Source organism: Vipera ursinii (assembly GCF_947247035.1).
Source record: "Vipera ursinii genome assembly, chromosome: 12".
Lineage (NCBI taxonomy): Eukaryota > Metazoa > Chordata > Lepidosauria > Squamata > Viperidae > Vipera > Vipera ursinii.
The window spans coordinates 16,361,944-16,389,482 of record NC_139525.1 but is presented as its reverse complement, the minus strand read 5'-3'; the positions used below and the strand labels follow the sequence as shown (position 1 = coordinate 16,389,482).

The 27,539-nt window shown below is 46.8% G+C and overlaps 1 protein-coding gene across 1 annotated transcript in view; it reads right to left on the bottom strand.

Annotated features, from left to right (window-relative positions):
• SLC16A2 (solute carrier family 16 member 2) overlaps nt 1–26,442 on the bottom strand; it is an 85,716-nt gene extending 59,274 nt beyond the window's left edge. Inside the window, exon 1 of the mRNA XM_083372334.1 lies at nt 25,980–26,442. Coding sequence (XP_083228460.1) covers nt 25,980–26,304 — 325 coding nt within the window. The 5' untranslated portion in view covers nt 26,305–26,442. The remainder of the gene's footprint in view (nt 1–25,979) is intronic.
• Nucleotides 26,443–27,539: the final 1,097 nt, after the last annotated feature.

The following is a 27,539-nucleotide window of genomic DNA, read 5'->3' as shown; positions in this document are numbered from 1 at the left end:
ACCTCCAAGATCCCTCCCAGCTCTATTCTGTTTGATTGATCTCTTGCCATGAGGATCACAGTCTCTTCTGCTTGGATAAATAAGACAGATTCTTTCTTTTTTCTGCTAAAACGTGGAGAATAATTGCTGGCTGAAAGTGAGGAACATCACAACGGGTACAGTCTTTCATCATTTGCCAAAAAAAGGCAGGCAGGAATTCATGTTATACATTATTATTATGCAACAATTTCCACGAGTTGGGTTTGCTGTTCAGGGGCTGGAGGACTTTGCTGACTCAAGGTAAGGGGTATGCAACCGGAGTCTCTATCCATCCTCCCACACTTTCCAGACACCCGGGTCTCTGGTCTCTTTGAGCTGTTTTCTGTCTCTGGAAACTTGGTGGATGAGCATAGAAGGTCTCTCTGTTGGCATGGCTGTGACCAGATGTTGGTCTGTTGTTTCACGGCTGGAGACAAGCCACAATGCTGAGAAAGGGAACAGTTGCAGCAGCAGGTTATTGCCCACCTACCCACCCCAAAAGAAAAGAGCCCCACCAGCTTCTTCTCATCTCAAGGAACTGAGGACAAGATGCCGAGCACCCAGCTATGGACTGAATCTGCTTAGGCTGCTTAGGCCTTCTGAAAAGGTCTGACTGCAAAATGCAGGCCTGAATGCAGCTGCAGAACTTCGGCCCCAGAAGAAGTGGACCGGCTGGGTGGGGTTGTTGGTGCTGGAGGTGAGTTAAAACCTACCCAGAAAATAAGACCTGGTGCCACTTTTGGAGGCAAAAAAAAATAAGACCCAGTCTTATTTTTGGAGAAACAGGGTAGGTATGATAATGGTTGTAGCACAGGGATGCCATTTGCGACTTTCCCACCTGGCATCCAACAAGCAAAGTCAATGGGGAAAGCTGGATTCGGTTAATGCCCGTATGATTCACTTACAACTTCAGTGATTCACCTAACAAATGTGGCAAGGAAAATCATAAAATGAGGCAAAACTCACTTAACAAATTTCTCACTTAACAACATAAATTTTGGGCTGAGTTGTGGTCATAAGCCATGGAGCACCTGTATCTGTATATAAAGGGGGGGGCAGAAAACCAATGGTTCTTTTTATACATTTTTCTTCCTTCTTTCTATTTCTTTGCTATTTTAGTTCTGATTACATTTGCTCCACTTATCTATTTTCCCTTTAATTAACATGTATAGACACACACCAGAACATAAAGTAAAATAGAATAGATATTTTAATATTTGGCAATTAGTTTAAATAGCAAAAGGTCTATTATATAACCAAATGAGAATCAAAGTGGTTCTTTTTTTTTAAAGTTATACTCAACTTTGGATGAAAAAGCCAAATAATTTTATGCTTATATAATTGATGAATCCTAAATTATAATTAATACTGATAGAATTTTTTCCTCTTCTCCTTTCTCAATATTCTAAGCTATCTAGGTAATAGAAAGTTAATATTCTTTAATCATATTGTATACGCATCACTCTATTGAAATAATTCAATGTATCAAGATTTATAATACCATAACAAAAAGGAAAGAAAATTCACTAGGTAGCTTTAATAGGATTGACAGTACAGCCATCTATATTTGGGGAGGGTGTCACAAAGACTCCAGACAGAGAATCCTCTCCCCCCGCCCCCCAATCATTCCAGGGCTTTGGCCACTGGTCAATTTGGAGGGGGGGGACTGCCAAGGAGAGGACATCTTTAAGGCCACAGAAGAGAAGGAGCAGGAAAGCAGGGCTGGTCAATGTGAAGAACGGTTGCAGGAACTAGGTATATCTATTCCAGGGGTAGGCAACCATACCTCTTTTATGACTTCAGCTCCCAGAATTCCTGAGCCAGCATGGAGGAACTATGGCTCCTTTATGACTCGTGGACTTCAACTCCCAGAACTCCTGAGCCAGCCATGCTGAGAGCAAAGGGAGAGGTTTCCAAGCTGAGCCATGCTGGCTCAGGAATTCTGGGAGCCGAAGTCCACAAGTCATGAAAGAGTCAAGGTTGCCTACCCCTGGCCTAGGCCTTAGGCCGCTTTATGACTCGCAGACTTTAACTTCCAGAATTCCTGAGCCAGCCATGTTGAGGGGAAAGGCAGAGGTTTCCAAGCTGAGCCATTCTGGCTCAGGAATTCTGGGAGTTGAAGTCCACAAGTCATAAAGGAGCCATAGTTCCCCTGTGCTGGCTCAGGAATTCTGGGAGTTGAAGTCCACAAGTCATTAAAGAGCCAAGGTTGCCTACCCCTGATTCTAGTCTAATGAAAAGAAGGTCTAGGGGTGACATTATTGCAGACATCCAATATTTGAAGGCTCCTACAGAGATGAGCAGGTCCAGATATTTACCAAAGCACCTGCAGGCAAGAAAAAGAACCAATGGGTGGAAACTAATCAAGGAGAGTAGCAACTGAGGAGGAATTTCCCAATGCTAGTGTTTTGTCTGCCAGGACAAAGATTCGCGGCAGTGTGCCAGGGACCCATCATTCAAAATGGGGTAGCTTCCCACAACTGTGTTCTCTGGGGGCTTCAAATGCTTATGCATAAAATCACTTGTCTTTTGGTGCCCCTAAAAATCTCTGCAACCGTTGGACAATGTTCACTCTCATCTCAAACCAAATTAAGATAAGATAGATAACTTTTGTCATTTTTTTTCTGTGAACACACTGGCACACATTGAAAATCAAATTCTGTTGTCTGCTCTCAAAAGTGTGTATATATCTATATCTATATATCTATATCTATATATCTATATATCTATATATATATCTATATATATCTATGTCTATCTATCTATCTATATCTATATCTATATCTATCTATCTATCTATCTATATATACACACACACATACATATACACATGCTGTATATATACATATATGTATGTACACACCTACATATATCAGTATATAAGTTCCTGGCTTTGTTGCCAACGCTCCAGCACACCCAAGAGGCAAGAAACACTTAACTCAGTTTATATCAGGCAGAGTTGCCAGGAGACAACTGAGCTAGACCATAAATTTCTATAGTGCATTTAATGAAAGGTTTGTCCCAACATCATGTCACTGTCCTGGTGTTCAGCATTAATTAACTGCTGTTGAACTAAGAGCTCTGTTACCTTCTTCTTAGCAGTATTTCATTAGCTTATATAACAGCTGCTTCACGCTTGGCCTTAAATAAAAATGCATTTTCTTTTTGGCTCCACACAAGATATAAAAAACCCAGCTGTTCTGTTTTGTAAGCCACAGGTTTTGGCATTCTGTTATCTGTGAACCTGGCTGCCCTGGCTTGTTAAAAAACATAGCATGACTTTATGGGATGCATGAGCCAATGGCTTGCTGTCAATGGCTTGCTTTCTCTCTCTCTCTCTCTTTCTTTCTTTCTTTCTTTCTTTTTCTTTCTTTCTCTTTTCTTATTTTTTTTCTTTATTTTTCTTTTCTTTTCTCTCTGTCTCTTTCTTTCTTTCCACCTATCTCCCTCAATGGGGACTATATATTAGTGCCAGCCAGAATTGTAAGAGATAGCAGAGATCTGGCAAATCCTGCACAGGTCAATACATAATGTTAATGAGTTGTTAAGTTGTTCAAAATGGGCAACAATTTATTCTTGTAGTTAATTTAAGCAAAAGTGACTGCAGAGGCAGCTTAAGAAAAAAAAATCAAGGCTGAAACCCTACTCCTTTTTATATACACATGTAAAAAGAGAGCATGCTTTAACCCCTTGATTCCAGCAACCATCTTGACTTTCTTTCCAAAATGCAGCCAGGGCTTCTCCTATAGAATACAGGTAGTCCTCAACCTATGATTGTAATGAAGCCCACCTTATTTAATAACTCCCACCCCTGCTCTCCCCAATGTGGTTGTTAAGCAACTATGGGGGCCAGTAGGAGTGAGGTGGCCCCAAGCCCCCCTCTACCCCTGCGAGAACCCAGCAGGGCAGGATGGAGGGAGATGGGGGGAGAGGCTACAGCTTCCCCGTCGTTGGTCATAAGGGCAAATCTGCCCAAATTTTGTTCATGTGACTGCAAGGGCCCCATCTTCACTATCCAGCTGCAGGCTAAGATGTCTCTTCTCTGACCAGTGCCTTGACAAGCGTATTGTCACATACTATTTACAAGAATGCACATTGCACACTTGACTAGTTAATTGTTCTGCTTCCTGGAAATTCCAAGGAGATATCTAAAGCTCTACACAACTTGGTTGAAATACGTGCCCAAGTTTTTAACATGCTGGAAGAGGTTTTCTCTTCTTTTCCTGGAGAGGGAGAGGGGGAAGGAAGAGGGAAAGAAGGGGAGAGAGAGGGGGAGAGGAGAAAGAGGGAGGGAGGGAGGGAGGGAGGGAGGGAGGGAGGGAGAGAGAGAGAGAGAGAGAGAGAGAGAGAGAGAGAGAGAGAGAGAGAGAGAGAGAGAGAGAGAGAGAGAGAGAGATGTTCTGGTGTTTCCTCCCAACCTCTGGCAATCTACCTCTTTCCCTTTCTGTTATAATCAAATATATATGTTGATGCCGGAAGGTTTGGGACTTCTAAACCATTTGCTGATCTGGGCTTTACTTAAAATGCATGCATTTTGAATGGATTTGTTTTGATCCTTCAGTTATTCTGCATTTCATTCTGGTTAGCTGCCTAGGATGAAAAAGCAAATAAAGATATTAAAATGAGATGGGCAGCTCTATGAAGATGGTAAATAAATTAACATTAATACAAAAATGTTGGGACCAAGCTTCGTGATCCCAGTTCTCCAAAACAGACTAATATTGTTCTTGGATATGCCCCCTACCTGGAACTGCTCACCCTGACCATTAAGGGTGTATCTCAGTCCCTCCCCTCCCCCCCCCCAGTTTGCTTATGCCTTTTTCTTCCCATCCAAACTCCAGCGGCATTTTTCTCATTCTTTAGCTGTAATTTCATGGGAAGGCAACTCTGGGTGGGCTTGAAAAAAAGAAAAAGATGGACAACGTCTGGCAGCTGTTGGCATTTGAAGAATCGAAACACCCCTTGGCATTTCAAGTGGAGTCGGTGGTTGGAAAGCTTGTCTTAAGCAAAAGATTTTGTGCGATGATTAAAACACAGGGACATAAATGAAGAGTTACAGAAATAACAGGATAACAGAGTTGGAAGGGACTTTGGAGGTCCTCTAGTCCAACCCCCCCCCCCTGCTCAAGCAGGAGACCCTAGCCTAGACCATTACAGACAAATGGCTGTCCAATCTTTTCTTGAAAACCTCCATTGATGTGGCACCCACAACTCCAGGAGGCAAACTCTTCCTGATTAATTGTTCTCACTGTCAGGAAATTTCTCCTTACTTCTAGGTTGGTCTCTCTTCAATGATCTTCCACCTATTACTTCTTGTCCTGCCCTCAGGTGTTTTGGAGAATGGGTTGACCCGCCTCTTCTCTGTGAGGGTGGTCTTAAATATTGTTGTTATGGTAGTTGTGAAGTCATGTACGACCCATCGCGACCCCCATGGACAACGTTCCTCCAGGCCTTCCTGTCCTCTACCCTCTTCTGGAGTCCATTTAAGCTAACACCCACTGCTTCAGTGATTCCATCCAGCCACCTCATTCTCTGTCGTCCCCTTCTTCTATTGCCCTCAATCTTTCCCAGCATGAGGCTCTTCTCCAGTGAGTCCTTCCTTCTCATTAGGTGGCCAAAGTATTTGAGTTTTAGCTTCAGGATCTGGCCTTCTAAAGAGCAGTCAGGATTGATCTCCTCTAGGACCGACCGGTTTGATCGCCTTGCAGTCCAAGGGACTCGCAGGAGTCTTCTCCAGCACCGTAGTTCAAAGGCCTCCATTCTTTGGCGCTCAGCCTTTCTTATGGTCCAACTTTCACTGCCATACATTGCAACTAGGAAGACCATATTGGGCAATTAATTAATTAATCTCTTGCCAATGCTACAGCCTTAAGAAAAGGGCAGCAGAGTAAGCCTGTCACCTGTATTCTTTAGGTGTTCTGAGGACCACAGACTGAAGCTCTTCAACACAGAAACTCTCAATATGCTTCCATGTCCCTGGATCGTCTACAAGACAGGCTAGCTGTTTTCCACAGGTACCGGTTGTCATCAATTTATGGCCACAATTTGGGTCACACACACACACACACCCACACAACTCACACATAGAAAGTCCAGTTGCTTTTTGAAGAAAAAAGCACCTTTGTGGAAACCATGACTGAGAATCTCCACAGATAAATTTGGACCAGAGTTTGTTGCTAAGGAAGGTGGTGGTGAAGGCCTGATTTTACAACCCTTTCGGCCATGGTTATTAAGCAAATCTCTGCATTTGTTAAATGAAGCAGGAGGTCGTTAAATGAATCTGATTTCTCCCATTGACTTTGCTTGTCAGAAGCTGTCTGGGAAGGTTGCAAATGGAGATCACATGACATGGAGACACCGCAATATTGTCAAGCACCAAGATTTTGATCAAGTGACCGTGGGGATGCTACAACAGTCGTAAATGTGAGGACCAGTCATAAGTCACTCTTTTCAGTGCTGCTATAACATGAAACAGTCACTAAACAAATGATTATAAGCTGAGGACTAATTGTATGCCTCAACCGATCTGAGGTTGACCATCTCCCCCAAAACAGACTCAACTAATCAAAGATTACCCCCAAATGTGGTGTTGGCTACTGGCTTGGCCGGCTTCAAAAAGGGTTGGACCATTTATGTGAATCACTGGATCAATGGCTCTTAGCTTTGATGGCCTGGATCAGGGGTAGGCAACCTCGGCTCTTTTATGACTCATGGACCTCAACTCCCAGAATTCCTCAGTCCATGAGTTGAGGTCCATGAGTCATAAAAGAGCCGAGGTTGCCTACTCCTGGCCTGGATGATCCAGAGGGGCATTGGTCAAGATTTCTGGAGAGCAAAAGATTTGCTATTCCGTCTATGCTACCTCCTCCTAAATGTCTATGGAGATTCTCAGTCATCCAGGTGGTTTTTCACAAGGCAACTGGACTTGTTTTTCTTTGAAGACGTTTTGCTTCTCATTCAAGAAGCTTCTTCAACTCTGACTGGTTGGTGGGGAACGGCAGGATTTATACTCCTTGCAGACAGCTGGTCACCTGCATTCTTTTAGAGCAGACATGTCAAACACAAGGCCCGGGGGCCAGATCCGGCCCGCGAAGTGGTTTCATGCGGCCCACGAAGCCATCCTGGAAACAGTGAGGGAACGGCCCCCACTGCCTTGGCCCTGGCCCAGAGACCCTCCTTCTGCCAGAGACCCTCAGATCTGTCCCACTCCTGCCCAGACCCTCATAGGCACCCTTGATGCGAACGATGTAGAGCTGGCCACGCCCACCCAGGAGGCCATACACACTCTAGCCACGCCCACCCAGTAGGCCCCGCCCACCCTGGCCATACCCACCCAGCCCCCTGAGGGCAACCGCAGTGCTGATGCGGCCGTCAGTGAAATTGAGTTTGACACCCCTGTTTTAGAGAGTGGTTGAAGCCTCCTGGAGGTCTATCTGTGTCCTCAGGGTCACCTGAGTGGTGCAAATGGGTGGGGAGCCTCCTTGGAACTGCTGAAAGGACGGTGTTGTAGACTGGGGATAGACAATGTCATATCCCTCCCCCCTCTGTTGAGAGAGGGCAGTTCAGTTTTGACCTAGACGGCCTCTTGGGCCCCTCTTTCAAACCAGCAGTCCTCTCTGTCCAAAGTGTGGACTTTGCTGTCTTCAAAAGAGTGGCCATTTTTTCACACAACTGTTCCAGCATCTCCATGATTGTGTGATCAAAATTCAGATGCTTGGCAACTGACTCATATTTATGACGGTGTCCCAGGGTCATGTGATCCCCTTTTACGACCTTCTGACAAGCAAAGTCAATGGGGAAGCCAGATTCACTTAACAACCGTGTTACTAACTTAACAACTGCAGTGATTTACTTAACAACTGTGACAAGAAAGATAGTAAAATGGGGCAAAACTCACTTAACAACTGTCTCACTTAGTCACAGAAATTTTGGGCTCAACTGTGATCACATGTCAAGGGTTACCTGTAATTTTAATGGCATAAAACTTAACAACCATGCTTTTCAGGAAATTAAGGATTCTGTTTAAAGTTGTTGCTGAAAGTAAAACAAACTGTGGACTTTTTGCCTGGGAAAAATGATGAACATCAGACAGTTTCTGCAGTGCAATTTTCCCAGAAAGAAATTGTGGTCGATCTGGGGGGTGAGATCCATGGGCCTTTATTCAGCTAGGCTTTCAAAATGGCCATCTTCCCTTCCCACCATATCATTTAGGGTTTTCTCTGCGTTGGCCACAGAGCCAAAGGATCTCACACAGAAACATCCCAAGGCTGCATTTTGGTTGACCTCTAGAAAGCCAGTATAAACCGTATGAGCTGCATTCAAAGACTAAATCACAGTGCCTCATTTTGGCAACTTTTTCCATGCCCGGCCTAACTCCCAAGCTGTCAAATGTGAAGTCTCTAAAGATACTTCACTCAACTCAAGAGTTTCCTAACCTTTTTCTTTCTTTATCCAGAAGTGCATATTAGAATGTCCTTCTTTAAACGTCCCTGTTCTGATTGAGTAATGAGCTTGTGGGTCATTACCCAAACAAAAAACACGTTTACCCAGTTTGGGGTGATATAGCCAGGTTTGGGAAGCACAGACTGGTTTTGGAGACACCCAACCTAAAGGAATTGGATGTCAGCTCATTTTGATCCTGAAAAGAGTGTGCTGCTCAAAACTCTGCACACAGTACTACAGCGTCCTAATTAGTGATATGTCCCCGCCTCACTTGATTTTCTTAATTTAGTTCAAACTTTTTTAAAAAATTAATGAGAGGCTAGAATATTACCATGCATCAACCTGGAAAAGTGTTTCTCAACTTTGGCAACTTTTAAGATGGACTTCAACTCCCAGAATTCCCAGATAGGAAGACAACAAAACTTGTAACCCTTTGGCCCAAAGAAAAGGCAGACCCGCAGTTTTGGTCACCACGATATAAAAAAGATAGACTCTATCTTTTGAGACTCTAGCAAGAGTGCAGAGAAAAGCAACAGTTAGGGGACGGGAGGTTAAAGCATATAAAGAATGGTTGCAGGAACTAATCTAATGATAAGAAAGACTAGGACTGACATGGTAGTAGTCTTCCAATACTTGAGAGCCTGTCATGGAGGACGGGGTCAACCTATTCTCCAAAGCACTAGAAGACAGGACAAGAATTAACAGATGGAAACTTATCAGCCTGGAACTAAGAAATTTCCTGACAATGAGAACAATTAATCAATGGAAGCGTTTGTCTCCAGAAGTTGTGGATGCCCCATCACTGGAGCTTTTTAAGAAGAGATTGGACAGCCGTTTGTCTGGAATTGAACAGGGTCTCATGCTTAAGAAAGGGTTGGACTAGATAGAAGACCTTCAAGATTCCTGCCAAATCTGTTATTCTGTATTCTGTAACAGCTGTATAAATAGCTTCTGCTCTTTCGTTTGCTATAAAAGCTTCCCTTATCATGGTGTGTGTTTTTTTAAAGCAAAGGGACGTAAACTGAGAATGGAGACAGGAAGCAGAAGAGACAGTGCTTTTCGTGTCAACGCAGGTGCCTACAAATATGGTACCCGGGCTTTAGCAGAGACGTTGCACAGCACAACTCCATGGCCTCTGATGGAATCCCAAAGGCTGTGTAACAGCCAAGTAAGGGCTTTCTGGCATGCAGAACATCTGGGCCTGTATCCTGGCATTCCTGCTCTGAGTCTCTTGTCTATGGAGATTCTCAGTTGTCCAGGTCATAGTTATCCCAAAGGTGTGTTTTTTTTCCCCAAGAGGCAACTGGACATTTTTGGGGTTTTTTTGAAGACGTTTCGCTTCCCATCCAAGAAGATAGAGCCTTGTGGAGCAGTGGGCTAATGCCTCCTTAAGTAACACCAGCTGCCTGCAATTAGTGCAGGTTCGAGTCCCACCAGGCTCAAGGTTGACTCAGCCTTCCATCCTTCCGAGGTAGGTCAAATGAGGACCCAGATTGTTGGGGGCAATTAAGCTGACTTTGTAATAATGCCGCTTGGGTGTGTGTGTGTGTGAAAGCCCTAATAAGCAGGCATATACATAGGATGAAGGCTTACAGCTAAGCTTGTAAGCCGCCCTGAGTCTTCGGAGAAGGGCGGGATATAAATGTAATTTAAAAAAAAAGCTTCTTCAGCTCTGACTGGATGGTGGGGAATGGAAGGATTTATTTTCTTTGCAGACAGCTGGTCACCTGCATTCTTTTAGAGAGTGGTTGAAGCCTCCTGGAGGTCTATCTGTTGAGGGAGGGCTGTTCAGTTTTGACCCAGATGACCTTTTTGACCCCTTTCAAACCAGCGGTCCTCTCTGTCCAAATTGTGGACTTTGCTGTCTTCAAAAGAGCCGCCTTTGTCTTTTAAATGCAGATGACGAACTGCTGAATCTTGTTCTGATGGGTTTGTTCTCCTATGTTGTGCCAAGTGTTTGTGAAGTGGTTTGTTTTGTTTCCCCAATGTACAGATCTGAGTCTTTTGCTTTCTCCAAATGTTTAGGGCAGCTTTATATGCAGGTTTAGCTAGATATCGTATTATCAGGTACACCTTGAGTTATAACTGTAATTGCCTCTATTAATTATGATTGTTAAGTTGCAATGCTCGTATAGCAAGTCATGATGTGACTAGACCTGATTTTATGTCTTTTATTGTGGTGGTTACATGAATGCTATGATCTTTAAGTAAATCCATTGTTTTGCTATTGGACAGTTGTTTTTTTCAAGAAACTGCAAGTAAATGCCAATTTCCAGAAACACTATTGCAAATCGTGATCACATGACTGCAAGATGCGGCAAACAGATATAAATGCAGGGCGGTTGCTGAGCCTTCATGATGCAGACCCCTGACCGCAGGGAGGGTCCCACCCTGTAACTTTGGAACTGAGTTGAATGTAGCTAGGTGGTGGGGGTGTCCATTGTAACTTTGAACGGTGCCTGTATATAATGGTGAAATGAGCCTCTTGGATCATGGCTGGCTCAGGAATTCTGGGAGCTGAGGTCCACAGTTGCCCCACCCCTGCTCTAGGGGCTTTCAAAAACAATGCATAATCCTGCTTTTCCCAGCCTGTGCCTTCCCAGAGGGGTTGGACTACAACTCCCATCACCCCTCACCGGCCTTGAAGGATATCCGGTGTGAGAAAGCGAGCGTAAACAAAGTCAGAAATAAATCCTGGTGTTTCAATCTGTAGCAGCAAGGAAGGCAGCCGTTCCTAGGACAGTAAGGATTTGGGGGTGGAAACTGGCTGAACTGGAGCAGCCCCAGACAGGACAGGATTCTCTGGATTCTTATCCCAGGAACCACCTAAGCGAACATGCAAATGTTGAAATAATCCAAGCCTCCAGGTGAGCCTCAAGTGCTCCTGTTTTACTCCGGCGTTACAGGGAATCCTCAGCTTCCAACCACAATTGAGCCCAAAATTTCTGTTGCTAAGTGAGACAGTTGCTAAGTGAGTGAAGAAGACTGTTGAGACTGGGAATCTATGAAAGGGATAAGGATGAAGTGTAGACATTTCATTGCTACGATAGTCCTCGACTTGTGACTGCAGTTGAGCCCAAAATTTATGTTGGTAAGCGAGACAGTTGTGAGTTTTGCCCCATGTTATTACCTTTGTTGCCCACAGCTGTTAAGTGAATCACTGCAGTTATTAAGTCAGTAACATGGTTGTTAAGTGAATCCAGCCTCCCCATTAACTTTGCTTGCCAGAAAGTTGTAAAAGGGGATCACATGACCCCCCCCCCTGGACACTGGAACCGTCATAAATACGAGTCAGTGGCCAAGCCTTTGAATTTTATTCACGTGACCATGGCGATGCTGCAATGGTCGTAAATGTGAAAAAAACAGTCCTAAGTCCCTGTTGCAAGTTTGGTCACTAAACAAACTAAAGCAAGTTAAGGACTAACTATGATTTTAGGACATTTGAATAAGTGAAAACCTTGCAAGGATGGAAAAGCTGAATTAGCAGGCCAAAGACCTCCGAGATGATTTCCCCAATCAGGATTGGTAAAAAAAGAATAGGATCTGGACCTATGGTATCCCACGGTGGAAGCTTTCTGGTGCCATCTGATGGCCTGAGAGAGGAACACCCTACTTGCCCAAGAGGCCTCAGGGACCAAGATGGAATGTGGAAGGCTCTGAATATCTATCCTGTTGTTCTTAGCTGCGAAGTCGTCTCCGACCCATCGCGACCCCATGGACAACGTTCCTCCAGGCCTTCCTGTCCTCTACCATCCTCTGGAGTCCATTTAAGCTCAAGATAGATGATAGATACATATATAGATATATAAAATGGATGGAAGATGGATGGATGGATAGAGAGAGAGATAGGTAGAGGGAGAGATGATGGATGGATGGATAGACAGACAGACAGATGATGTTGTTGTTAGTTGTGAAGTCGTGTCCAATCCATCGCGACCCTATGGACCACGTTCCTCCAGGCCTTCTTGTCCTCTACCATCTTCTGGAGTCCATTTAAGCTCACGCCTCCTGCTTCAGTGACTCCATCCAGCCACCTCATTCTCTGTCGTCCCCTTCTTCTCTTGCCCTCAACCTTTCCCAGCATGAGGCTCTTCTCCAGTGAGTCCTTCTTTCTCATTAGGTGGCCAAAGTGTTTGAGTTTTAGCTTCAGGATCTGGCCTTCTAAAGAGCAGTCAGGGTTGATCTCCTCTAGGACTGACCGGTTTGATCGCCTTGCAGTCCAAGGGACTCGCAGGAGTCTTCTCCAGCACCATGGCTCAAAGGCCTCAATTCTTTGGCGCTCAGCCTTTCTTATGGTCCATCTATCCTACCTTCCCAAAAACGCCGTGTGCCCATTTTTGACCTCCCAGGAATAAGCATCAATCCACTTACTACCCAATGATGTTCTCACCCATTTAACCATCACACTTCATTGACAGTAGCCAATCCACCTCCAGCATCTCTCTACCGCCCCTTGAGGGTTATCCAAGAAGGGAGACAGCTTACTAGAGTTAATTTAGTGACCATTCAGAAGTTACAATGGCACGGGAAAAAGTGACTTATGACCATTTTTCAGACTTACAACTGTTGGTCACGTGATCAAAATTTAGACGCTTGACAACTGACTCATATTTATGATGGTCCCAGCGTCCCGGGGGGGTCACGTGATCCCTTTTGCGACCTTCTGACAAGCAAAGTCAATGGGGGAAGCCAGATTCACTTAACAACGCCGTTGCTAACTTAACACCTGCAGTGATTCGCTTAACGGCGGTGGCAAGAAAGGTCCCCAAGTTCATTGAACAACTGCCTCACTCAACAATTTTGTGCTCAAGTGTTGTCGTAAGTCGAGGACAAACTGTACAAACTAAAACATACCCACCCATTGCCTTCAAACGTACAAGAGTCCTACAGTATCCACATCCCACATCGTGAATGTAGATATCTGGCATTTTAATCTCAATTTCCTCTCAGGAGCTCAGGGCAGAGCAGATGACTTTCTGAGTCATCACTTTCTGAGCCTCAGCCTGCCTGACAAAGGAGACTCTCGAATGAGCTTCACAGCTAAGTGACTAAGTTTGTTTGCTAGGCCTCCTTAGTCTTTGTTGTCACTCATTTCAATCCACAGGTCAGCAACCTTTCTAAATGCCAACGCACCACCTTTCTGGGATGGGGTGATGCCAAAATAAAGATTTAGAAAGGACTGGGATGACAGCCATCTTGTACATTCTTCTTTGGAATCTCGTCTGTCCTCCTGCAAGCAAACAGAAATCTTGCCAGGATCAGGTGAAGCACCGGCAATTCTAAACAAGAGTCCATTTGCTCCTAGTGGCAACTGGTGGTGGCTTGCTTAAACCCTGTTACAAAAACTGCATTAATCTTAGAGCGAAGTGATGCCAATGCATATTAATTTGCCTCCGGAGCCTGACAGATTCCACGTTGCACCTCTGACCTTTCCTTAAGAATGCTTTTCATTAAAAACATAAATGGGAAACTGGCTTGCTATGAACCAATTCACCGGCACCTCGAGCTCTTATTTCTTTATAGGAAAGTTTTCAATTTCTCCCCAAATCCCACTATGATGGCCTAAAGCAATCCCCAGTGGCTGCTTCCCCTTCTGATAAATAAGTTTTGTAAGTAAGCAATGGCAGCCATTTTGTGACTGCGCCCACGTTCCCCAATGTCAGCTTGGAAAAAAAGCAATCACATGCATATTATTGTGGCATGAAAGCCCTGAGTAATGGCTTAGTAGGCTGCTTGAACTCAGCCAATTGTAATTTATTCAGCTTACATTTCTCTGTGTTTGCATCTGTGTGTATTTGTAAGCCAGGAGGGGGCTAAGCACGGAGCCTTAGCAGCCCAGATTGGCTTAGCAATTCTCACCAAACTGAGAGCTTAGAAACTCATTTTTTTTCTCTCCCTCTTATTACAAAGTGAAAAACCTCTGGCTAGCTGAAAAAGACATCCATTAAAAATACGTGAGAGCTAGAATAAATCAATGCACACGCATAGACAAACCCAATTAAAATGACATTTTCGTTCAGCGAAGCAAGTGCAAAAAAACCCGCTGAGATCATTTTAGAAAAACTCCGGTCTCCGTCCCATCTCCCCAAGCGTTCCTCATTTTACCACGTTCCAACTGTACCAACTCCGGCCCCGGGGGTTGGTTGGCCTCAGCCCCCTCCCTCTGACCTGCTCCTTCCACCATCAACTCTTGGGTAGGGTGGGTTTTCTGCACCCTGAACCAGTGGAAAAATCTAGAAAAACCAAGCTGAGCTCTGCATGCTTTGATCACTCTCTCTCTGAATACCCAGTTTTTCTTGGAGACGGGCTTTCTGCTCTTAAAAGCACACCCAAAGCAATAGGAGTATGTGTATTTCTGTGCGAGCCTACGCCTGTGTCTCTGTGTGTCAGTCAAGAGCCAAGCAAACAGCACAAAATGTCAGGCAAGCTCTTCCCACTTTCAAAATCACACACATACGTAATGGCAGAGAAGTTTCTGGGTCCACAAGTGGCAAATGTTTTTTGTTTTTTTTTAAAGGGGTTCGATGGAGACTGGGAAACAGATTTAATACATCTAATTGAGGAAGAATTTTATCTGTTTTTGGGGGGTGAAGAATGATTGGCTTTGGAGACTGGGCTCACCGTACTCAATCAATCAGCAATTGATAGAAGAGATGCTAGGAAGAAATAAACCTGGATTAGGGTTAATATTTGGGATGATTGGGGATGGAAGCCATGGTTACTTTTTCTACAAGTTGATTACAATAACAATTTGTCAACAGAGGCTTCTGGAATTTCAATCTTGTCTTTATTACTGTTCACAATTTTTATTGCTTTTGTATTTTTACATAATGTGTTCATATTATTGGTTTTTCTGTTAACCACCTTGTTATTAACATAGCCTATAGATGACAGGCTAACCATTTGTAAGTAGATTTAGTAGCTTAACAATTTGAAATTCTTCTGGCTTGTTTCACAAGGGGTGGGAAACCAACATTGATGTATTATACTAATCAGCATTCAGCTGGAGAGGATGTTATGTCTAAGCTTCTTTTCTTTTTTTAAGACACTTTTTTGGGGTTAATGTCTTTTTTTGTGGCGTGTTTTATTTCCTTTTAAAAACAGTTTGATGGTTTGTATTTTAATCTCCTTTGAACAAACTAAAATTTTCATAAAAACGAAAAGAAAATCACGCAGACAACCGGAGGGGACCTGAAGTGTTAGCAAAAGCTCTTATGGCTTTTTTTGCTCTTTCTGCTTCATTGGCTTTGAACTGCTGTTGCTTCGGGCAGAGCACTTTAGGGGAAAAAAAGTGTGGGTGCACATAAGAACACCACAAAGGCATATCCAGCATTTTGCTCCTGGTGGGGTGGGGGGGCTGAGAGACCAGAGGCATGTCTGGAAGCAGAAGCAAGAGACTGACTAAAGCCCTTTCCAGCTGTCACTTCCCTGCAATTGGCATTCCAGTTAAACTGAATAGAACAGGATAGAACGGAGTAACGGAGTTGGAGGGGATCTCAGAGGTCTTCTAGTCCAACCCCTTGCCCAGGCAGGAGATGTTATACCATCCCAGACAAACTGTCCATTTTTGAAACCGTCCAATGATGGAGCACCCCCAACTCACGGAGTAAAATCTCTGCAGCCCACTTTTGGACTCCAGAACCAATTCTGGCTTCTCATCCTGTTTCATCTCAAGTGAAAAAGTCAGGCATGCGTGGGTCTGCAGAGCATGGTCAAAAAAGTCAAGATGGTGGCTACCATGGTTCAATCGAAGCACAGCATGATTTTTATCACTATCTATCGTTCTATTTCTGATTCTGCACAAACACACCCCACTACGTTGCAATTTATTCATGGCTTGCTTATACTCCTAATAAAATATAGCTAAGGGCAAGCAACTGCATACCCTTAGCCATTTCATTTCCATTGGCAAATGCCATTGAAAGAGGTCAACAACCCAATCAAGGAAATATCAGTTCCCACAAACAATCAAGCAGAAGGAGAAAACCGCATCCCACCAACTCTGACAGGGTAAGTTAGTGTATACAAATAGACAGCGAACCTCACACCCACTGGCAGGTTAATGAAGTGTCTGAAAGCAAACAAACAAGCTCAGAGAGAGTGCCAAGGCCTCCACAGATCTTCATATGCTAAGGATGCACTTTGTTGTAACCTAAGAGGACTTTCTCGATGGAAGGGTCCTAAGCCACAGCAGAGCCTTGGTGGAGCAGTGGGCTAATGCCTCCTTAAGTAACACCAGCTGCCTGCAATTAGTGCAGGTTTGCATCCCACCAGGCTCAAGGTTGACTCAGCCTTCCATCTTTCCGAGGTAGGTAAAATGAGGACCCAGATTGTTGGGGGCAATTAAGCTGACTTTGTAATAATGCCGCTTGGGGTGTGTGTGTGTGAAAGCCCTAATAAGCGGGCATATACATAGAATGAAGGCTACTGCTAAGCTTGTAAGCCGCCCTGAGTCTTCGGAGAAGGGCGGGATATAAATGAAATTAAAATAAATCAATAAATAAATTAGTTCCCTGATGGGTTACAATCTAGCCCTTGAAAGCCATCGCTTACGTGGACCTTGACTTGGTAACCAACAACTAACCGCCTCTTCATTCCAGCTGTTCTGTACATTCTCTTGTATCGTGGAGATTTTGCATAATTTAGGATCTCTTTGAACTGTTTTAGGGCAGACAGGTTTTTCAGAGTGAATTGCTTGAATTAGTTTGCATCCTCAATTCTGCCCTCACAACTACCTCCAGAGGTTGTGGCTGCTCTAACTCTGGAAGTTTTCAAGAAGAGACCGGACAACCATTTGTCTGAAATGGAATAGGTTTTCCTGCCTGAGTAGGGGGTTGGACTGGAAGACCTCTAAGGTCCTTCTGTTATTCTGTTATTCAGTTTGTTGATAGCTTCAATGAATAGCGAGAGCTTTCAGGTGCTACATTATTGCGCAACTATACATCACAATAAAACCAATATAAAACCAGACACATCACCAGAAGCCAAAATAACAAGACTACATCTGATTTACTTTGCCAATGTCATGCGTGCAAATTCATTGGAGAAGGCAATGACCCTAGGAATTGTTACTGGGTCAAGAGGTAGGGGCAAGCAAAAAGCTGGCTGGCTCCATACCATCAAAGCTGATACAAAGATGAACATCCAAGAACCGGAGAAAACTACGCTTGACACAGTAGCATGGAGAGCACGTGGCTATAAGCTCACCAAGAGTCGGACATGACTAAATGGTCAAAACAAACAAACAACATCACAATACACACAGCCAGCTGACAATCCTAGTCTCAACTTATCTGAAAAGCCACAATGGCTCTTCTAGCTGAGTGTACAAGAAGGCGTCCCGAAACATCTTTGCAAAAAAAATCCAATGCGACAATATAAGCGCTCCTACCAAATCTATATTCCCATCAATCCAAAAAAGGGAATTCTTAAAAAAAAATATCCGGGTGGTTGGTGATTATTTTTAATGAAAAGGTGATTTAGCAGATCAGTTTAAATGGGATTTAACAAAAATTATGACCTCTTAAAACATAATCTCAAGGGACGCGGTGGCTCAGTGGGTTAGGATGCTGAGCTTGTTGATCAGAAGGTTGGCAGTTTGGCGGGTCGAATCCCGAGTGCCGCGTAACAGAGTGAGCGCCTGTTACTCGTCCCAGCTTCTGCCAACCTAGCAGTTCGAAAGCACGTAAAAATGCAAGTAGAAAAATAGGGACCGCTCCGGTGGGAAGGTAACAGTGTTCCGTGCGCCTTTGGCGTCTAGTCATGCTGGCCACATGACCACGGAGACGTCTTCGGACAAGCGCTGGCTCTTCGGCTTTGAAACGGAGATGAGCACCGGCCCCTAGAGTCGGGGGATCCTTAACCTTTTAAACATAATCTCACCTATGGAAATGACCAAAGATAAGATAACTAAAGGAATTTAGGACTGACCTTGGAGAAAGAGAAAACTGGAGGAGGTCCTACACGGAGACTGAAGGAAGCATGAAAAAGAAACTCAAAATAACAATCTTTGATGAGGCAGAGAGAAATTTAGAAGGCTTTCAAGATTGTGTTACTCTACTCTGCGACAATACACAGCTTTCCTGGAATCACATCTGTTTCTTACCTGCCTACCTTGAAGGGCTGATATTTGGAAATATTTTTATTTGGGGGGGGGAAATAAGAGAGAGTAAGAAAAGATGAACTTACTGTAATGGAGAAATGCAGGATCTATCACCAGAACAACATTGGCGAAAAATCCATGATAGACAAAGAATATTTGGAGGCAACTCAGACAAACACGTCCCTAATTTGCTGAAGTACAAGAAGTGGGGGGGGGAGGTTCAGCAAGATTCTGTGATTATAGCCACTCTCAACCAAAGTAGTTTTAGCCTCCCCGAGAAGTACATTTCTTGGACTGGTCTACTCAGTGGAGCTGCTGATACAGAGACTTGTGCCAGAGACTTCTGCCGGTGAGGATGTGGTCAAAAAGATCATGATGACAAATGATAATCAAAGCTCTTCCCCTTTTTCCTGTGTGTGTATTCTTGATAAAATTGCTTCAGTTTCTCTCCTTTCTTGCAAGTAGCTGGTTGGCTTTGTTTAAAATGTAGCCAAATGTAACCAAAAGATAATTAGTGACAAACTTTGTTGGGCTCAAGGCTAGGCAGGGCTGACTTCACCCTTACTTCCCATAATCCTTATCCCATCAAGAGTGAAGGAAAAGCAAGATTATTAGGCCAATCCTAACAACGGCGACCAATTTCTACAGCTGTTTCCAGGTTGGGGTCCTCCAGCTGTGCAGGACCACAGCATTCAATGCACAACCAACGTAAGCAAATGCAGAGAAGCCTAATGTGTTGGATGATGGCCACACTAAGCTTTGCACAACAGGCTGAAATCCATGCTCCAAAACGAGGCCAGCACAGAGCTGATTTGGGCAGAGGGATTTGGATGATAAAAGGGGTGAAAAGGCTGCCTGAAATATCTGAAAGATTTACAAAGGCCATTTCGCTCTGTAACGCTCCCAATATGAAATACAGCCTATATTTTTGATCCAGTGGGGAGGGGAAATTCTTGGGGGAGGGGCATCAAAGTCATGCGTGTGGCTTTTATTACTAACCACTTAATAGAAGTAGCATCCTAGCAGCAAATGAAAAAAAGGAAAAAAGTATTTTCAGGCATATAAAGACAGTCCTCAATCTATAGCCATTCATTTAATAACCATTTTAAATTTATGACAGCACTGGAAAAAAAGTTATTTAGGACTGGTCCTTGCACTTACGACCACTGCAGTGTTGGCCAGCAATCATGTGGCCAAATTCGGGCACTTGGCTAGAGGATATATTTCTGACAGCTGCAACATCCTGGGCCAACATGCTGGCTCAGGAATTCTGGGAGTTGAAGTCCATGAGTCATAAAAGAGCCGGGGTTGCCTACCCCTGGACTATACCATTCTGGGCAAATGGCTGTCCAGTCCCTACTTGAAAACCAACTTCTGAAGGCAAGCCGTTCCACTGATTAACTGTTTTAACTGCCAGGAAATTTCTCCTTAATTCTAGCTCAGAGGTCCCCAACCTTTTGGGCACCAGGGACCGGTTCTGTGGAGAGAGGTTTTTCTGTGGACCAGAAGGGGCCTGGTTTTGTGTTCTGCCTGTATCCCATGGGTGGGGCTTTGCTTGTTTGTGTGGACCAGTTGCTGGCATGTCGCAGCCCAGTTCAGGACCACAGACCAGGGGTTGGGGACCCCTGTTCTAGCTTGCTTCTCTCCTTGATTAGTTTCCAACCATTGCTTCTTGTCCTGCCTTCAGGTGCTTTGGAAAATAATTTGCACCACTCTTCTTCGTGACAGCCTCTCAAACGTTGGAACACTGCTATCATGTCTCTCCTATTTCTTCTTTTCACTGCAACTGCAACTTCAAATTCCTGCAACTGTTCTTCATATGTTTTAGCTTCCAGCCCTACCTCTAACATAGCACCCCCCTCCCCCTTTTGGGCACCAGGGACCAGTTCTGTGGATATTTTTTTGTGGACCAGAGGGGGGGGCTGGTTTTGTGTGGTGCCTGCATCCCACGGAGGCAGCTTCACCTGTCTGAGCGGCCCGGTTCCTGGCGTGCTGTGGCCCAGTGCAGGTCCACAGGCCGGGGGGGGGGGGGGTTGGGGACCTCTGCACTAAGGCCAAAGATAGGTGTGTTGGAGCAAACATGTTGATATGAACTCAAAGAGTTCCACTGCTTCCTTTGCAGGCAGCCTCCTCCCCAGCCCCCAAGAGGGCAAACAAATGCAAAGCGTGGATTGTTGGGGAAACAAGAACGAGACAGCCAGGACACCGAATCTGAGTTTTGATTGGGCCAAGCTCAGCAAGGGCATCAAAGAATCGCCTGAAAGAGCATCGCCTGCCTTCTCTTGCACTTGACCTGAGAGGTCTTCCGTCCTCCCTTTTAAAGGAAAGGCGGGGGAGAGGGAGAAGATGGGGAAGGGCTGAGCCCCACGGCTTCCACCATCCTGCTCTCAGTCTGCAGGGTTTAGGCCAGGGGTAGGCAACGACAGAGAATGAGGTGGCTGGACGGAGTCACTGAAGCAGTAGGCATGAGCTTAAATGGACTCCAGAAGATGGTAGAGGACAGGAAGACCTGGAGGAACGTTGTCCATAGGGTCACGATGGGTCGGACATGACTTTGCAGCTAACAACAACAAGGCAACCTTGGCTCTTTTATGACTCGTGGACTTCAACTCCCAGAATTCCTGAGCCAGCATGGCTCAGCTTGGAAACCTCTCCCTTTTCCCTCAGCGTGGCTGGCTCAGGAATTCTGGGAATTGAAGTCCACGAGTCATAAAGTGGCCTAGGCCACGGGTAGGCAACCTTGGCTCTTTTATGACTCGTGGACTTCAACTCCCAGAATTCCTGAGCCAGCGTGGCTCAGCTTGGAAACCTCTCCCTTTCCCCTCAGTGTGGCTGGCTCAGGAATTCTGGGAATTGAAGTCCACGAGTCATAAAGTGGCCTAGGCCACGGGTAGGCAACCTTGGCTCTTTTATGACTCGTGGACTTCAACTCCCAGAATTCCTGAGCCAGCGTGGCTCAGCTTGGAAACCTCTCCCTTTTCCCTCAGCGTGGCTGGCTCAGGAATTCTGGGAATTGAAGTCCACGAGTCATAAAGTGGCCTAGGCCACGGGTAGGCAACCTTGGCTCTTTTATGACTCGTGGACTTCAACTCCCAGAATTCCTGAGCCAGCGTGGCTCAGCTTGGAAACCTCTCCCTTTCCCCTCAGCGTGGCTGGCTCAGGAATTCTGGGAATTGAAGTCCACGAGTCATAAAGTGGCCTAGGCCACGGGTAGGCAACCTTGGCTCTTTTATGACTCGTGGACTTCAACTCCCAGAATTCCTGAGCCAGCGTGGCTCAGCTTGGAAACCTCTCCCTTTCCCCTCAGCGTGGCTGGCTCAGGAATTCTGGGAATTGAAGTCCACGAGTCATAAAGTGGCCTAGGCCACGGGTAGGCAACCTTGGCTCTTTTATGACTCGTGGACTTCAACTCCCAGAATTCCTGAGCCAGCGTGGCTCAGCTTGGAAACCTCTCCCTTTCCCCTCAGCATGGCTGGCTCAGGAATTCTGGGACTTGAAGTCCATGAGTCATAAAAGAGCCAAGGTTGCCTACCCCTGGTTTAGGGCAACTCTGTTCAGAAAAGATCAGAGACCCCACCAGGCGCAGGAACCACAAGCAGTCACTAACTGGCACCCACAGCACTAGAAACCTCAGCACAGGTATTCCTCGATTAACAACCAACCGTTCATTTAGTGACAGTTCAAAGTTATAACGGCGCTGAAGAAAGGGACTGATGGCAGTTTTGCACTCTACCGTTGCATCGTCCGTGGTCATGTGATCAAAATCCAGGTGCTTAGCCACTGACTCACATTTATGACAGTTGCAGTGTGTCCCAGGGTCATGTGATCCCCTCTTGTGACCTTCTGACAAGCAAAGTCAATGGAGAAGCCAGGTTCACTTAAAACCACATTACTAACTTGATAAATGCAGCGATTCACTTAATAACTGTGGCAAGAAAGGTTGTAAAATGGGGCAAAATTCACTTAAGCAATGTCTCACTCAGCAACAGAAATTTTGGGCTCAGTTCTGGTCGTAACTCAAGGACTACCTGTAGTACCACTATTTTTCACGTTTCATTTTAAGGTGTGTGGTTTTTTTTTAAATAGCCAAGCTGCAAAATCTCAGCTGTGAGGTGAAACCCTGCATGGCTGGGTCACTTTCCGTGGGAACCCCAGCTTTTCACTCCTGACCCTGAATTAGATCCAGATGGGAAAGATCTCCAGAGCCTTCTGAAATTGGTTCACTGATACATTCAACATATATGTGTGTTGTATAGAAATGGACAGACTGACGCTGAAAATGAAAGAGAAGGAAGATTCAGAATACTTTAGAACATGGGATACATTTTATCAATGGCTAGAAAAAATGAGGTAGAGAGGAAGGAGCTTAACGTGTATTAGGAAGCTAAACATTGAAACCCAGACAACATGTTGCTGATAAAATATTGAAGATTTGTCCCTAGAAAAAACTAATAAAATATTTTCTAAAACCACATATGTATGTGTTGTGTGTAATAATCTTAGTGTCTAGTGGCTGAAAAGATTGCAAAGCATCGTGCATTTCTGATCAACGTGATATATATATCACGTGATATATGCACGCTGATCAGAAATGCATGATGCTATGTGATTACAGCAAACTAGAAAAAAAGTCCTACGCATATTCATCTCCCAAGGAGAATTAAAATGGTTTTCAGGAGACCAGGGTGGATGTATAAATTACAGCTTGGAACTGGAATGTTTGTTGCTAAGTGAGGCAGGTATTAAGTGAGTCATGACCAATCTTATGACCTTTTCTGCCATAGTCATTAAGTGAATCACTGCTGTTGTTAAGTGGAGCATGTGGCCACTGAGTGAATCCAGCTTCCCCCACTGGCTTTGTTCATCAGAAGCCGACTGGAGAAAAAATAAATCGCAAATGGTGATCACATGACCCAGGACACTGCAACCATGTGACTGCATAGACACGGTGATAGTCATAAGTGCGAGGACTGATCATAAGTCACTTTGTTCAGCATCACTGTAACTCTGAACGGTCTCTCAATGAATGGCTGTAAGTTGAGAACTACCTGTGGCTGTTTCTCTTTCCCTTGGAAGCCATTATAAGTTACTAAATCAAAGATGAGCATATTGGAAAGGAAGCAATAGCTCCCAAGTGGGAAGAAGATATTTTGAGGCATTGTTTAAAAATCTTAAACCCATCACAGGGTTGACTCCAAATGTTTATAGAACACTAACTCAGTCTGTGGAAGAGAATTCCCGTGTCAAGAGGGGGGGAAAAATAAAGTAAAATGAAATGTGTTTCGTATATAAAAAAATAATGCTGCCTGACTAATTTATGGCCTATGCAAGAAGCAACTGGTGGTCCTAAGATTATTTTGAGTGATTTTACAGGAAGGTGTCTTCCCGTAGCATGGGGCAATTCACTCCAAGCCCAGGTCTTCTGGTCCCATTTTGATCAGTTTTGAAATGTTGGCACAGTTCCAAATCTTTTGTTTGCACGATGGCAATTTCCCTTTAAAGAAGGAGAAGAACCTAAAATACTTTGGCTTCTCTAGCTTCCAGGTTTGACTCCAATCAGCTAGGCTACAATTCCCATTAGCTCCAAAGAGTTCAAAAACGCCAAGTCTGAGACAATCCATTTTAACGCACTACAAGGCAAAACACGCCAGGATGCAACCTTGAAGATAAAAACCCAACTATTTACTGCAATATCCTCTGAACTCCATTTAAAAAAAATATCTTGGAACAATCACATTCATATTTTTGTTATATTTTCTATAAATGTATATCACCCATTTTATATCAGTGCCGCTATGCTTTGGGCGGATGTGTTTAGTATAACAATAGCAGCTACAAGCTTTATTTTTTTTCCCCCCTGTAGCTTGAATTGTACGCTGATTCCGGTCATTCTATAACACCGCATGTCTCTTGGAGTATTTTCTTTCAAGTCAAGGTAGCATATGATTTCATAACCCCATTAATTCTAAGACAACATCCAGGCCCAGATGCAGAGTTTGCTCTCACCTATGATCAGGTTAGCCTGAACTGGCTTTGCTCAATCAAGCAAATTATTCTGATGTTTTCACAAGAAGTTGTGTACAAAGGCAACTACTCTGATCCTGATGCTGTTTCTGACACATCTCAACTGGCCAACAGGTTCTAATTCAGTCCGTGGACTAAAATCACAAGAAACCAGAGCAATTTAAGTCTCAGGGCCAACACGGTTGGCTTCTCATTCATAATTCACCAATAAAGGAGAGTGTTTGTAGCTCAGGGTTGACACGAGGAGTCCTTGACGCGCTCTGAACTGGGTTGTTTTCTTCCAGACATTTCATTACCCAAACTGGGTAACGTCATCAGTGTTAATCAACTAGCACACATGATGTTAGCTAGTTTGGATAATGAAACATCTGCAAGAAAACAACCAAACTCAAGGACTCCTCGTAATTCCCTGCGTGGGCTAGAGGCTGAACCAGTTTCTACAATCTAGAGAACAATTAAAAGAGGTTTTCTGTTATCTATTTTTAAGCCAGGTTCTCCGTCCACATTACAGCGGGCTTCTTCGGATAACAAGTCAGAGCGAAAAGGAAGCAGACAGTTCTAAGTAGAAATTCTATTTCCAAGAGGGCCCATTTTAAAACCATCTACCTTTAAAACCATTCGGCATAGTTTGGGGCCCTGTGAAAAGCCAAGAGGGAATCCTGGACACAGCCAGACCCAACCTGTCATCTTCCCTAGATGGCCATACGTCCACCACCCCAAGTCAACGCCACCTCACAGGATGATAGGAATTGCGGTCCAAGAAATTTAGCAGGTTGGAGACGGAGAGTCAGAGTGGGACTTCTTCTTTCTTGACCTTCCCTTCCTGGTCAATCACACTGGATCTCCCCCACCCTTTGAACTGAGCCCGTTGTAGCCCAAGCAACGTGGGGCGACCCGCGTGGACCCCCTTTCCTGAAGTCCCCCAGCGGTGGGGAAAGGATGAACCTCTGGAATCGTAGAGCAACACCGCCTTGGGTCGGTTTAGGCAGCAGCCCAGCCCGGCGGGAGCAAGGCGGCTTTTCCTCGAGGCTGCCTGGCAGGTTTCCTCCTGCCGTCCCCCTTGGCTCGCCTGGCCCGGGAGAGACTCGGGAGGTCCTTTCAGGGCCAGGAGACCGGCGGCTTCAGCCCGGCCCGGCGGCCGGCCGGCCTGCGGGGCGCCCTTCCCTCCGGACGGGACAGAGCGCGATCCGCCGGGCGTCAACCGGGCAGGAAATCGCGCCGGCCGCTGCCCGTCGGAAGGAGCCGGGAAGGGGCTGCACGAGCGGAGTCCCCAACCCGGCTCTCCTCCGCGCGGAGCGGCGGGAGGGGGAGAAGGAGAGCGCGGGCCGCGGCTGCCGTCCCGGGCCGGCGAAGGGGCGGGAGGGTCCAGCCCGACGGGGCGGCGGCGCCTCACCTGTGCGGAACTCCAGCGCGGGGTCCTTCTCGGCGCCGCCGACCTCCTTCAGGAGCAGGACGTAGAGCATCCCGAAGGAGTTGTGGATGCCGAAGATGGAGCCGTGGCACCAGGTGGCGGCCAGCACCACCACCCAGCCGAAGCCGCCGTCGGGGGGCGTGAAGTCGGGCGCCGGCGCGGGCCCCGGCCGCCTCCCGCGGGCCCCCGACGTCGCCCGGCCGCCGCCTCCGCCGTCCTCGTCGTCCTCCTCCTCCTCCGCCGGCTCCTCCGCCTCCAGGGCGCCCTTCTCCTCCGACAGCGCCTGCTCCTGCCGCCGCAGCGCCATCGCGCGCGCCCCCGACCGGCTCAGATGCGCGGGCGGCCGGGCCGAGCCGAGCCGGGTCTGGGCCGCTGGTGGCGCTGCCGCTGGGCTGCTCCGCCGCTGCTGGCTGAGCCGAGCTGCGCTGCGCTGCGCTGCGCTGCGGCGGCCGAGCCGGTCCCCACGCCTCCTGGCTGCCCGGCCGCGCTCCGCCCCCGGCCGCCCTCCGCGCCGCGCCGGAGCCTCCCCCGCGCCGCCCGGCCCGCCTCCCGCGCCGCCGGAGGCCGCCTCGGCCCTCTGGCGCCCGGCGCGGCCCTGGGGCTGGCGGGCGGGAGCGGCTCCTTCCCGGCGCGACGGGCTCCGGGCCTCGGAAGCGGCGATGCCCGCACGTGCCCCGGAGGCCAGACGGCCGGCCGGCCCGGGACTGGGGGGAAGCGGCGCCTTCCGAGCGGGCGCTTTGGCGGCGGGGCTCCGGCCGCGCCTCTCTCGCCTGCGACCAGTCGGGGGAGGCCGGCGGGGGCGAAGAAGGGCTGCGCGGCGGGGAAAGCGGCTCCCGCCAGTCCGCCGCGGCGGTGGCGCGCAGGAGGCTGGAGGGGCGGGCAGGTCCCGGGGGGGGCGGCTGGAAGAGGGTCTGCCGGGGGCGGCGGGGTCTGGTTGCAGGACTCGCGGGGGGGGGTGGGATCCCCAAGCGGCGGGGAGGGAAAGGGAAGGGGATCCCCCACGCGTGTACGGGGAGCCCCCCTCCCTTTCTCTGCCCCTTCCCCTTTCGTGGCCGAGGTTAACCAAACACCCTTTTTCTCCCCCTCTTCGCCCCCCCCCTCGTTTAAAGACTGTAGAATTACACGGAGCGGTTCCGATCAGCCGGGTGCATCTTCGCTTGGCTCTTTATTCGGCCAAGGTTAGCAACGCGATTGCACGAGAGGAGCCGCGAGTGGACAGGGGAAGCGAGAGAGAGACGCGTGTCCCGCGAAGCCCAGCCTCGCTTTCTTTCCAATGCCGGGACGAGGATGGCGGGCTCCAGGTTGGCGGGGGCGGCCGGCGGCTCCCCGGCGCGCGTCTGCTCCGCGCGGCTTCCGAGGCCCGCTGGGCTCTCCGCCAGGCCTCGGTCCTGCCAACCGGAGGAGCCGCTTCTGCCCCCGGCGGGCGCCTCTCAGCCTCTCCGTCCTCCCAGCCCCGGCTTCCCCCGGGGGATTGTGCGGAGCTGCTTTTGCGTCCTTGGCACCACCTGCGGCAGGGGTCTTCAAACTTGGCCCTTTGATGAC